At 38.9% G+C, this 14105-nt stretch overlaps 1 protein-coding gene across 1 annotated transcript in view; it reads right to left on the bottom strand.

Annotated features, from left to right (window-relative positions):
- Nucleotides 1–14105, bottom strand: part of CLVS1 (clavesin 1) — a 98649-nt gene that overhangs the window by 53322 nt on the left and 31222 nt on the right. Inside the window, exon 3 of the mRNA XM_059861145.1 lies at nucleotides 12985–13159. Within this exon, the coding sequence (XP_059717128.1) occupies nucleotides 12985–13159 (175 nt within the window). The remainder of the gene's footprint in view (nucleotides 1–12984; nucleotides 13160–14105) is intronic.

Genomic DNA, 14105 nt, shown 5'->3' with positions numbered 1-14105 from the left:
AATAAAAATTAACTTATTTTGTTAGTTTAACAAACATTCTTGAGCTATTTTGCCTAGAATATCTTTGCAAAATAAACGAGCTCAAGGGAGTGCAAGCAGTCAAAATAAAATAATTTAAACTTTTGAATTAATTTTACCACAGATGACAAGAATTTACTGGTAAAGTTATTTATACATTCTCAGGCAATACTATTCAGGTGTAACATCTCTGGAACAGAGACAAATCTAAGTTATTTTCATTGTCTTTTAAGACAGTTCAAATGGAATCTATTTGCCTTCCCCACTCAGCTAAGTGGGTAAAAGGTCTAGCTCTTTAAATGCTGTTGTTCCAGTTTCGGAATAGAGAGGCTCTAAAGCAGGGGTGCTTCATTAAAATACCATAGCTGGCACCTCTTAGAGGCACAGAAAAGGAATATTCACTGAGTAAGTAAAACATTATAAATTATAATTGAGATTCAATTCTCCCAGGGAGAAGAGAAGGTAACTTGTCATTTGAAGTGTTGTGAGTTTCTGAGAGTGGACCAGGAGTTTAGAGGGTATAATGATATCATTAAGAAATGCCCTTGCAAAGCAAGCAAAATTATACTGTGCTGTTTCTTGAAAACCACAGGAACTCTTTATTGTTCTGTCAGCAGCAGTTCAAAGAGCTATGTGACCCCATTAACATTCATTCAGGCATGTATAACAAATTGGAGGGGGGAAATTTCTTGAATAGTTAATTATATTTTGTGTGTTTGAATACCTCACACTGTTAGCCATAAGACCTCAGCACCATAGAATACACACCTTGCACACCTGGTTTACCTCACAGCTTTATTTTTATTTTAATATTTAGAGGAGAAAGCAGTATCAAAGGTAAGGAAACAGCTGGGAGGTTGGAAAGTAGAAAAAGTAGGTAATGGCTAGCTGATTTGATGGCTGTGGTTGAACTTCTCTAGTATTTGCAGTGCTTCTTCCATGACCAGCAAATATTATAACATGATGAGAAAATCCTCTGAATACACATCCATGTCAGTTAGGAATATGTGGGGTGATACACTCTAAACATAAGCTAGAATCTTACAGGGAAACTGACTCGATCTCACTTTTTATAAGGCACAGCTCTTGTGGCCAAAGTATGTATGCATTTATTTATTTATTTATTTATTCATTTATTCATTTATTTATGTATGAAAAGTTGTCCCAGAAGCTCTTTCACACCCAGTGGCAAATGACTATAGTCCCCACACTGCAGTGATCATGGATTCAGTTTAAGCAAAGACGGTGGCCGGCAACAGAAACTGAAGTTTGCCTGGTTCGTTCTGAATGCAAAAGTTAATTTTAATTTATTTTTTTTTAGAGAGAATGATTGGTAGATATTGTCTCCAATGTTAACAGGAAGCCCAGTTACAGTGATTAATTAAGTCAGAAGCTTTATCTGTACCAATTAATTAATTTCAGTTCCACTGCAGATTCAGGAATCCTTATCTCTTTAGGACTGTCTCCTTGCAGCTTCCCTTGCACTTAGGAATGAGATTGATAAATTATGTGATAAAGGCAAGGACCATCACAAGGAGTTCAATGCAGTCTGTGTTATACTGAGGAGATGTTGTTTCCTCAGAATTCAATTCAGGTTCTCTGTATTTCTAAGGGACACCAAACAAAGCTTGGATTGTCAGTGGGACTCTTCAGGAAACTTCTGTGTGAAGTTGGACTAGGCCCCTTTGTCGCAACTGTAGGTGTCCATTTACATAAACATTGCCACCAAGCCACAGGAAACCATGTCTTCCAGGCACTGGGCATATATGCTACTGAGCACACTTACTAATTCAAAGATGCTTCTAACTTCTCTTGGAAAATAGAAGAATAAAATTTATCTTACCGTATAAGCCTAGGCAAGCTTGCCTTCTATTTTCAGTTCATTGAAATTTCTGCTGTTTTCCTCTGTAATTCTTACACAGCCATCAAGCATTTGCTCATCACATATATATTCATACTTCTGCCTTTCTTCTGAAAAACTGTCAATCTAATGACCTTCCAAATGCATCTGCTGTTTGAAGAATATTTGCATTGGAATTATACTTGTGTTAGCTATTTGTTTCTTTGCTGCATTTTTATTGCATGTAGATTGGAGTTGGTCAGAAAGCCTCCTCTGAAATGGAAATTATTTTTATTACCCTTTGGCCTTGCTATAAACTGATTCCACTGCAAATAGTTTGTAACAGTGGGAGTGTGCTCAGACTGAAAATCAGAATGTACATTTGAATGGTCTAATGGTCTAATTTGTCTACCAGAAAGGGATGAAAAACACATCCTGAACTAATAATATGAAGTTTTGAATTACAGAGAAGTAGAACTACTAGATGAATTTACACTGAAATGCTTTTTTTTTTTCTCAGAAAATGTCCATTTGCTGAAACCAAAGCTTAGTGGGGCAAGGGACAGAGATGAGGAGAGAAGGAAATAGGTTGAATATTTCTTTTTGTGTTTTCAACAATCCTTGGAAGACTGTGGTGTTTGAGGTTAACATTTTTGCATCAAGAAACTCCTGCTATTCAGGAATGCTTGTTTAATTGTAAGGTTCCACATGGTTAAGAAGAGACGTAAAAATATTTGAGAACAAAATGGAGTTCTTCAAGGTAACTAGGCAAATGTTCCTGTTGATGTACAGAATTTCCAAAAAGTACTCATACATTGAGGCACACTTTGTGCAAGCCTAGAAATCTCTCTTGAAGTGGAAAATCACTTTCTGCCATGGTTTAATAGGGATGGAATTACAGCCTCCATCAAGACAATGGTAAAATTTCTATTTGCATCAGCTGGGACTTCACCTCAAACTTACTGAAAGCACTGTAGTCTCCTTTGACCATGTTGATCATACACATATTTGCCATACAAATATGTATGGCCATACAAATATGTCTGACCATACAATGTTTGAGGAATTTATAAGTTCCTTTTTTGAGGAGATAATACATAAGGCTTTAAAGAAAATTGTTATGTGTGCAGAAAAGTCCTAGCTTTCTGCACGTAAGTCAAACAACAAGTAGGCAAATGTTTCTAAAAATCATTGCCTTCCTTCAGAATTTTAAAATGTTTCTGACAGCAGCTTTTTGTTAAAAACTTGCACCAGAAATTACCTTGCTTAGAGGAGCAGAATGAACACAGAGTCCTGCCAAGAGCCCTCTTCTGCATCTGTGTGAGCTGAGCTGCTGGGTCTTCCACAGCAGCAGTCAGGGACCCACAGGCAGTTCCACTGATGCAGCATGTCCTTGAAGACATGTGCTAAAGACAGGGCTGTGAGCCAGGGGTGTAAAGTAACAGCTGATCTTATCCTGCCACAGCTGTCTTCCCTGGAGATAGGAATTTCAGTTCTGCAGTCGTTAGTGAAGGCTCCAGCATGAGTCTTCTCCTAGAGAGAGCCAAGTCCTTGTCTACCTGTGCTCAGGGGATAATCTATGCCACTGTGTACCGTCAGATCAGACTCCTGCTCTGACTCCCTCCATCTCCCTATACACGTGTACCTCCATTGCCACCCCACATCTCAGACAAAACAACACCTATTTCAACTCTGTTGTCACACTGAACTGAACTGTCACTACTCCTGTCTCTTTCTAATCTAGTCTTGTATATCTATTTTTGCATAATTACTGTGTATATTTGTCACAGCAAGAAATTACCTGTAAGCAAATACTCTCTTCAGGAAACATTCGCTCGTTTCCCATGCTAAAAAGGAGAAAGCTTTTGGAGTTGTAACAAAAGTTAAACATATTACAGATGCATCATTCCTGAAACTTTATGAAATTATGAAGGACAGGGATAATATAATTTAATGCAAGTACATTAGACCAGGTTCATATTTTATGAGAGAAAGAAACATTCAACATATAGCATGATCTATTTATGCCTATGTTGGTGGGAAGGTTTGAGTACGACTGATGTTAGCTCTAGGCTACTTTTTTACTGTCTAGCTAAGAAACTAAGAAACAGCTACTTTCTGTTCAAGGCAGACTTACTGCAATAAACATTCACATTTCCTTGCTGGGACTGAAAGAGTATTTTCTTTCTTTCTAATGCTTATCAGCAACTTGGTGAGATCTTTATTAAAATGGAATAACTGGCATTAAAAAAGACTTTCCATTTAACATATGCAGCTTGTCCTTTACTTGCAGCCAAAAGCCCCAAAGCATCCAACTGAAAAACATGGCAGGGCTGATCAATTTTACTAAGCAGTTAATTCCAGTTTTCAAGTGAAAAATGTGAGTCTACAGCCTGCTATCCTTTGCTTTTTCCTTGTTCCAGTCAAATCCCTAGAGATGACAGACACACAATGAACATAGGCCTTCTCTTGGAGAGAGCGAAGTCTGTTTATCTACCTTTTTTTAATATAAAATGAGTCAATCCCTCTTCTCATCTCCTTTAATTTCAAAGGCTCCCTCGCTGGCAGCTCAGAGAGTACTAACTCTACATATCACAACAGCTGCTGGAGACAGATAGCATGAGCATTTCTGGAATGATTCAAACTGACCTTCTTTCAATGGATACTAAATGCTCATCATTAGCTGTGGCTTCATGTTCCAACACAGGTCTCTTACATGAAGCACATTCTAATACTGAGGGAAAAGGTAGCAAGGTAAACAGATTTGGAAACTTTTGAGGCAGCCTTTAATGAAAAAAAATTAAAATTGTATGCTTTTTAGGTGTACATATTGCAAATTATTTCATTCAAATACTTGTGTATACATGCAGTCTGATGTCTCATATGAGTGGTGGACTTGAAATGAAAAAGTGTTTAGGAAATAGAATATCCTATTGCATCTTACAGCATCTGATAAATTCTGATCTTAGGCACTTTCTAGTTGCTGAAGATCATTAGAACTTGAAGTTGTCTCTTTTTAGGAATAGTTCAATAATTTTTACTGAGAGGAGGTCTCTATTTCCTCCACAGACCAGATTTGTAGGTCCCCTTCTGTAGGTTAACCCATGTTTATATAGCTCATATTGTCTCTATGGAAATAAGTTTGAGTTACTAGCAGATCTTCTGGAGCTAAGAACAGGGATTCTTCTTTGGGAAGCTGCAACATGCCTTTTGGATACATGAACCCAGTGATTACAACACAGGAACATCCTGCTTTTATATTCTGAGGAAATCACTTGTCCTCTGGTAGGACACTACTAAAGGTACAGCTATCCATCTTCAAGAATCCAGCCTAGGATATACCCTTTTCTTCAATTTCCATATCCTGGGGAGGATAATGACAAGGCTTTTGCAAAAATCCAAAATCTAAGTATTTCCTTAATTTTTTACTAGTCTTTAAATTAGGTACATAAATATGCAAAAAAAAGTCTGCCTTTAGGTAGGTTTCTTTCTAACAGGGGAAGGGAAAGAGGGGAAGATTATCAGCTGCCACAGATCATCCTTTCTCTGCAGATATGCACAGAACCACAGCCAGTTACACTGTTCCAGCAACTGGCCTCAGCTCTCTGCTCACTTTTGTCAACATGAAAAACTGAGGAGAAGCCAAACAATTGAATGAGCAACTTTTGAATCTGCAGTTCAGTCTCCAAGAGATAAAGTGTTAAATCTACACTTAGGGTATTTTTATATGAGGTGCTAAGAGGTTTTTTTGGCTTGTCCTTGTGCAAGCCAGCGGATACACGAGCCTGTACATGGTTTTCTTTGCATAGCTTCTGTCACTGAGGATTTCATCTGTTCTGACTTCAGTAGGCAATGACAGAGCTCTATCTTTCTATTAATATGACCTGTTATAAATACCAGTGGAGACATCATAACATCATAGAATATTTATAGCACAGGCAGACTTAACCTTACACTACAGATTTCTACAGAAAGGCTGAGTGTTTATCAGCTTTTTACAATGAGAATTCTCATTCACTCTAAATTTTCAAGTAGCAGCAATATTATGTTCAGAAACTCTGTGGAAAGAGTTTTATCTTATACCCACTATGGCAGGCATCTTATTCCCTACATCCTTCACATGACTCATGAAGAGCTCCACTGGAAGTACTTAGTTAGACAAAGGGATCACATTTACCTCGGGTTTCAGAGTACAAATGTGTTTAAGCAAGGAAAGAAGAGTCAGCTCCTTACTCCAGTCTGGAAACTCTAGCCCAGTCTGGGCTGGTGAAGGAGACATCAAGTTTTCAGGTCAGAGGGCTTGGTGAAGTCTCCAAACACTCAAGGACTGCCTGGATTCTGTTCAGATGCCCAGTCTGACCATAACAAATATTAAATTATGCCCATTAAGCCAGGCCATGATGCTCTGAAATACTGTTCCATTACCTCCACTTGAATTCAAACTTCAAAAAGCAAGAAATACTAACAAGACAGAAATCAAATGCTTCCTACCACTCATAATGAAAGAGATTATTGAGCATTTTGATTCCCAGATTAAAATTATTGAAACAAACATACTTCAAGATTATTTTGGAAATCTGTTCCACTGTAATAATGCTATTCTGAAAATATAGCATTGTTCCAGGAAAAAAATATGGTTATGACTTGAAAACTTTTATAAGCTCTAAAGAATCGTATTTTTCAGTAAGATTTAAAAAGCCTACAGAAATATTACACCTTTGGCATAATATTGGACTGCATTTTTTTCCTTTAAGATCTACATTCTTCTTCACTTTTGAGCATTTTTTTATATTATAGCTCTTCCTTCTGAAGCACAACATGAAAAATATTTGATTGTATAGGATAATTCCAAAAGACAAGTAATTTTCTGCTATAATTGAACTGACATTAGGTTTCTTGATCCTACAAAATTACAGTAGGAGGAAATAAAAAAAAGACTGTTTAAATATATTGCTTATGTTAATGATCAAAAAGCCTCATATACTTCTTAACAGGCTGAATTTTTCATAAACTGGCATCTCATTCTAGATTTTGAAGCGGAATAATCTCCAAACAGACTTGTTAGCTTGATTTTCTGATTTCATCTAAATATCAATGCTATTCTCTAGCATTAGCAAATGTCCCTTTGACAATTTTCTAAGAGAATCTAATACAATTTTCCCATATTTGAGGATTTTTTTCAAAGATTTTTATCAGTACCACTATCTGATCAAAGTGTTCTGAAACCAAGCATCACTTATTTCCTTTCCTTTTCCCCTCCTCACAGAAATACTAACTTCAAATTTTGGCTGGATTATGATAAACTGAAGATAACTTAAGGAAATATAATTGCTGTCCTTATGTTCTTTGTTGGTCAAATCTTCTGTCTAGTTATTGCCAATAAAACTCTGGAGACAAATTCCTGTTTGCAGATCTCGATTGTTCCCTTGTTACTGCTGTTCAATGCAATGATTGTGAAATTTCAATCAAAGCCCTATTGAACCCTAAAGACCACTCCTGCAGTGATTCATCTTTGTCACAAAGTGGGAATATGGTTTATTTCTAAAGAGACACTGTAATCACATTTGAGACACCTGTGTGTGACACGACTATCAGAGAAAGAAAGAATACAGCCAGGAAATACCCATTCACCCTATTTCTTGTTTCACTACCTTGAGACAGCCTTGGAGCAAGTTACTTGTTAGGAAAGGCAGTACTAGGTACTCTGGAGTGCAAACCTGATCTTCAGGTCAGCTTTGAATCCAGTTTGGTGATTTGTGTCATAAGCCACTCAGCTGGGTCTTGGTAGACCATAGCCTTCTGTCTTGGCTTTCACCAAAGAAATGGCAGGCAAGGTCAAACCTTCTGCTGTTTTGAAGGTTTTGGAAGATTTCTGGATGCTATTGAGAAGTTATTGCATTTCAATTCAAAGCACTGGCTGGGGGAATTTCTAAATTGCTACGAGCATGCACATACACAAACTGCAGTACATAGCTCTGGTGTTGGATAGGACAGGAGCAAAGAGTGTTTCTTTACGCTTACTGGTATACCATAAAATCAAAAGTCCTGTCTGGAGGCCAAGCAACTACATCCTCAGAGCAGAAACCAACCAGCCTTAAATTTAAAAAAAGTCTGGGTTTCACTGGACATGAAGGCTGTGTTCACTGCAACGTCAGCCTTGCTTTCCAGGATTTTTGGAGTCTTTTGCAGTGGTCAGTAGCAAGCATCCTGCATGCTGAAAAGTGACCATTTCTTACATGCTTCACCTGCACCACTATTTTAACATGGGTTTCTGACCTTTGCTGTTGGACTCTCATACTTCTACTCTGTTATGCAAAGTGCCAGAAGATCAGTCTTTGGTTAACTTAAGCCACAATTAAATTTTGTCTACCATAAGATAATTACAAGCTCAGCATGACACACAAAGAACTGTGACACACAAAGAACTGTGACTTCATAGATGAAGAAAACAGAGGAAAAAAACATGCTGCAAAGGGGGAAAGCTGTTCACATTAAAAGAATGAAGATTAGAAGTGAAAACTCAGAAAGTTACTGGCAAAATAGATTTATTTTAGACACATCTCTTTCCCCACCTTAAATCTTGTGTTTAATGAGTTAAAATTCAAGACATCTGCAAGGTCTAGGAAGGAGTACAGCATGAGCTCAAAGCATACAGTGACAATTGTCTTGTGCTAAAACAGCAGAGCTTGTTAATCAGAGATGGCTTAGGCACTACAAAGACATTTGTCCCCACACTGCTGTGACATGTTGAGAATTGCCATACTGTACAAATACTTATTTAACATCTGAACTCCTGTTGTTTGAAGTGGAGGCATAAGGGCATTTTTAGGTCATTAAATAACGTAACTGAGATACAATGAACTGTCTTGTGTGATGCAATATATAGAGAAATCCATACAGGACAAGGAGTAGTATTGAGCAAAATGTGCGTTCAGCAATGTGGTGATGTAACTCCTACTTCATCTTTCTAAGTATTTACAGATTTTAGAGTGTTTGGAGCTGAGCAGCCTGTATAATAGCAATATATTAATTTCTGCAGCCAAGTCCACTAGATTTGACTAGTGTTTTACAACTCAAGATGAATTAATATGTGCACCTGTGTAATGCTTATTGTCTGCACTTTAGTGGTAATGCATTGTAGCAGTGATTTGAGAAAAAATAAATTGAAGGCAAATGCAAAAACATGAAATTGCCAAAAGATTAATTAGCTGAAAGCAATTTCAAAGTAAGAAAAAATCCAAATGCACAAATTATTAAATACTATTTTTTAAAAGTAATTCTATGTGTCAGAATCTGATGGTCTGAGACACTGAATTACAGTTTTAAAAACTATAGGAAAATTGTTACAGTATGGCATTAAAATTGCCATTACATAGAGAGAGGCTAAAAGCTCCTATCACAAATAGCAACATATGGGTTCAGGTCCAGGAGAAATTGTAAGAGAGAATTATTTTCCTTCCATCTACTTAATTAGATTTACACAGGACTTAATAAACCCAAAATCTCTTCATAGAAAGGAGGACTGAGAAAACCATGTAATCTGCCTGTCTGAGGATTTGTACTTGCACAGCGCCTTAGCTATGAGAAAAAACAAGGAACTGAAACAATCTGCTTTTATTTCTGGACATCATCATCTCATGGGAGCAGGACCTGACTATTTTACTTTCAGTGACCTCCAATGCAGTGACTCTTTTTCTAAAGTATGTAGGTCTCGTCTGCATTTCAACTACATTTCATACAAATTTTACATTAGGATGGCACTAGTTCTTTTACAATAGTAATAGAACAAAGTCTCAATGAAGGGACTTCAACAGCAATGGTGAGAGCCAAACCCCCCCCAAACTAAAAAGCCCCCAACATCATTGTATGCTAAACATGTGCTTTATAAACATGAATGTCTTGCTTTTAAAACTGGTGAAAAAGAATGCAGCATTCACAACTCCTGCTACTCCTACTACTCACAAAGCCAGCGGTTAGCTAAGTTTAGGACATGTTATCCCAATTTGTAGTTTCAGAGAGAGTCCTATTTTTAGTAATCCTGGAGAAGATAACAGTAACTAAACTTCAAATAGGAAATGAAATGCACTTGCATACTCAAGTAAGGCAGTGTCGTAGTTTGAGAAGAAGTGAGTTTTTTAAGATGCTGTAGTCAAACCAATAGGTGCTCAGATGTGAATATTGGCACCTGGTGTGGCCACTGAGGACACGGATACACCTCTGAGAACACAGGAGGGTTAAAAGCTGAGAACTCCCCGGGGGAAGCTCTCTTTTGGGTTCCATCCGAAGGAGAGATCAGCCTGCCGCTGCCCGGCTGTGGGCTGAGCGGGGAGGGGAGGCCACAAGGCCTGACTGAGGTAGGCCGGGCCTGGGACAGAGAAGGGAGGTGAAGGCCTCTGCAAGATGGAAGGGTGGAGGAACACTGAGAGGCTTCGGGCAGCTCCCCCAGGAGAGGGGGAGAGAGAGAGAGCTGGTGTCTGTGCCTGTGCCACCTTGAAATTTGATAGCACGGCCGGAGTGAAAGAGAAGCGGGGGGTTGCGTTGAGAATGTGCCTGCCGGCAGGGCAGCGTGGAAGTTCTGGACAGGCAGAGCCTGAGACTTTTAACCCTTTTCTTAGATGAGAGAAACCTTACAAAAACTGATTCCTCCTGGAGTTGAATGAGAGGAGAGACAGAGATGAGATAAAAAGAAATAAGCCACGAGAGAAGTTGAGAAGAATCTAGTTGGGAAGAGATGCTAGAGTGGCCTTTGGCTAGACTTCTCTTGTATAGCCATAGACAGAACCATTTTTTTTTTTCCACAGAGACTGCATTTAAAAGAGAAGCAAAGGTTTAGAGCCAAGAGAGTGCAGTGATGTGATGTGAAAGTGTAACTTGAACAGAGACGACAGGTGAGGAGGGTAGTAGTGGTGCCCTCCATCTCCAGAGAAGAAGAAGAAGAAGATCTCTGTTCTCGAGACCCCTCAGCCCCAGAGGGTGAAATCTGGGGGAGACAAGTGTCCCAAAAGTGAGAAACTGTGCTCTTTTTTAGAACTGGGCAAAGCACCCTTTAAAAAAGAAAACCCTAGAAGCAGCTCTGGTCCATGCACAGTGGTGAGAGCACTGAGCATAGAAAGAAGATGTCACGATGGCAAAATGATCTCCGGGAGGTGCCATGTGTGACACGGAAACACAAGAAGTTTTAACTGTGTTTCCAAGAGAAGCCTATAGTACAAGAGAGACTCCTCTCTCCTTGATGAACTAAGAATTGATTATCTGAAGAGTAGTGCTAGACTGAGAGTTAGTGATCTGAGGGGTGGATGTATAAGAAATTTAGTAAGAAGAAGAAGAATGTCTTTAGAAAGTTTTCATCCTGAGTTCTGTGTGTTTTCTTTTATAGTTGTAATTTAATAAAGTTTTTTCCCGTTTATTCCTAAACTAGGTCCTGCTTTGTTCTATTTCTGATCACATCTCACAGCAGACACCAGGGAAGAAGCATTTTCATGGGGGCACTGGCATTGCGCCAGGCTCAAACTATGACAGGCAGCCTCTTTCAATTGCACAGAACAGGATGTCAGGCTAATGACAGAATTTTAAGATCAACTTTGGTACTTCCAGGCTTCAGTACTTCCAGTATTGCTGCTGACAAATGCAAACAAACTGGAGGCAGACAACCTGGCAGTGCCATGGCCAGAAATTGGATGGGATGAAGGCTGGACTGGCCATCCTGAATAGATGGAAAAGCTAAATTTGGACATGCACAAAGGTGCTTTGCTAAAATTTGATTTACTTATGAGTGTCACTTGGCTTTATCTTTCTTCTGACTAGAAGTTTTTTTCGAACCACAGAATGTTATTCTGTATGAAGTGATAGTATCTGCAGGAGAAGAAAAAGTATTGTGCTAAGGACTAATTGCACAGCTTGACTTTCTAATTTGTTAGAATAGATAAAAATTCCTCACAAAGGGGAACACAGGCTTAAAACTGCTGGCAGATTTTTCTACCTCATTTTTGAATAATAAAACAAAACAGACACAATCATGATCTAGTTGAAGATAATTTGCTAGTCAAAAAATTAGTTGAACAAATTGCTCCTTCTGGAATATAAGTTAAAATAAAAATGATCACACCAGAGAGAATTTTTCTTGAGGTGTTTATGACAACAGGATATCTGATAAGTACTAAGCAAGAAAAAAACAATTCCTTATCTCTCCTTTTAAATATGCAGCAGCATGAAAACATGGTCCTTAAGCAAACTGGTATAAGATTGAAGTCATCCCTGCTTTGAGCAGGGAGTCAAAGTGATCTCCAGCTCTACTTCCAACTTAAATAGCCTTTGGATTCTATCAAATGCCCTCAAATAGTAAGGTTATGTAAAAAGTCCTTCTCGGGTCTAACACCAGAGATGGGCTCGGACTTTAGTGGAAGGGGCTAACCACCGCAGTTTATCCTCATCCTCAGGTTGTCCCATCCTCAGGTTGTCCCATCCTCAGGTTGTCCCAACCTCAGGTTGTCCCATCAGGCCCCAGCTGCCTTGTCCTCACCTCCTACCTAACCCCATAGCACATGGTGTTAGCTTGCTCCTATTTATCTGCAAGCACCAAGTGGATGTGCAGCCCCTCAAGAGTCTGAACCATAAAGCAACAGGATCCTGTGTGACAAATGAAGGCAGTCAGAATGAGGCCACAGCAGGGAGCCTGTCCTCCCTCTTCCTCATTTCCGTTCTTCTCAAACGCATCCCCGTGAACACAGCAGCGCTCTTCCATCTGCTGAGGAAGCTGCTCTCATCTCCTGTTACCCTCCCTCTGCACACACATGTGCTTGCATGTGGACTGCACACTCCAGAAGGCAGACTCTGCTGGATTCTAATCCCCTCAAATTCTCTCATGGATTAAACCTCAGATCTCTAACCCTCCTTCTTAATGCTGTGGTAAGTAACACACGTCCTGGCTACATTGGTTTACAGCTGAAATAAAAGTGAAAGACAGACAAAACGAGATGTCTGAAAATCGATCTATGCAGCAAGTGGATGGAACATTAAAGCATTCTGGATTATTTTCTCCTCCCTTCACTTTGCCCAGGGCCTGATGAAGCAGAAATCACTGTCTGCAGCAATAAAAGTTGCAGGTACATGTGTTACCCTCCACCTACCTGTAACCCTTCAATGGCCAGTTTGAGGATAGATGGTGTAAGCTTGGAGGCTTGCTTGAAGGAGAAATTGCTCCAGTCTATAATTAGAATGAAGCCATTTATCTGAAGCTCCTGATCCTCAATGAGCACTTCCAAGGAAAGCAGAATAGCCCGAAGGATATCTATGAAGGAGTTCCTAAAGCAAAAGCAGAAAAAAAAAAATCAATGGTTGCAGTAGTCTTCAAACCTCAAGATACTCAATTTTGCTATGGGTGGGGCATGAGTGAGGAGCGGGGATTTATTCTGATAGAATCCTGAAAAAGAGTTGTTTCAGAGGTGTCTTTAAAGAGCTCCTGCTCCAAAACTTCTTGGTGTGATAAATCCTGCTCACTGATGGATAAAATAAACACTGAGATCTCCTCAATTTTGCTAGTAGTCCTTTCAATAGATTATAGCTAAGCTACATTGGGAAACTATTTTTCTGTGATAAAATGAAACAAAGTCAAGCTATCAATTTAAATCCTTGTTTGTTTGGATATACTTTACCAGTTTGTTCCCTTACCAGTTTTTTCTTTCCCTTATTTTCAGAAAAGGAAATAAATCAGCATAATATTAATATAAAAGATATCATACAACTGGGCTCTGTGCCTTCCTTCTTGAGTGTAGGGAATGATCCATGGCTTTACACAATACAGTTTGACAGTTGCCTTATTTTTGTGAACCAAGTGCAACATGAAAAATGGCTCAAAATGAGAGTTCTTTATTAATTATCAGCTACAGTAGGCTGGCCACAAGGCTTCCCTCAGCTCTGGGAAAATAATTAAAAACCTTGCAGAGCCTGAAGCAGATAACAAGTAAAAGGAAAGAAAGCACTGAAATGTTTTCTTTAATGTGAAAGTGTGCTCTGGGAAGCCTGGGCTGCTCACTACTTCCATTTCCTCACTAGTTCCATTTCTTCACTACTTCCTTTTCACAAAAGCAAGACTTGGACACTTTAATGATTAGTCCATACTTATACCCAAGTAAGCTGAATTAGGTGCTCTCCTCATCTGTCCTTCTCACTAAGATTATTTAAAAACAATACATTCTATTAGAGAGCAACAAGCAAGGAAAGCTTCACAAAGTGCAGCTTAACCTTGTGT

This window comes from Haemorhous mexicanus, chromosome 1 (genome assembly GCF_027477595.1).
Source record: "Haemorhous mexicanus isolate bHaeMex1 chromosome 1, bHaeMex1.pri, whole genome shotgun sequence".
Classification (NCBI taxonomy): domain Eukaryota; kingdom Metazoa; phylum Chordata; class Aves; order Passeriformes; family Fringillidae; genus Haemorhous; species Haemorhous mexicanus.
Note: the sequence above shows the minus strand (reverse complement) of the source record. Positions and strands in the feature narration are given on the sequence as shown.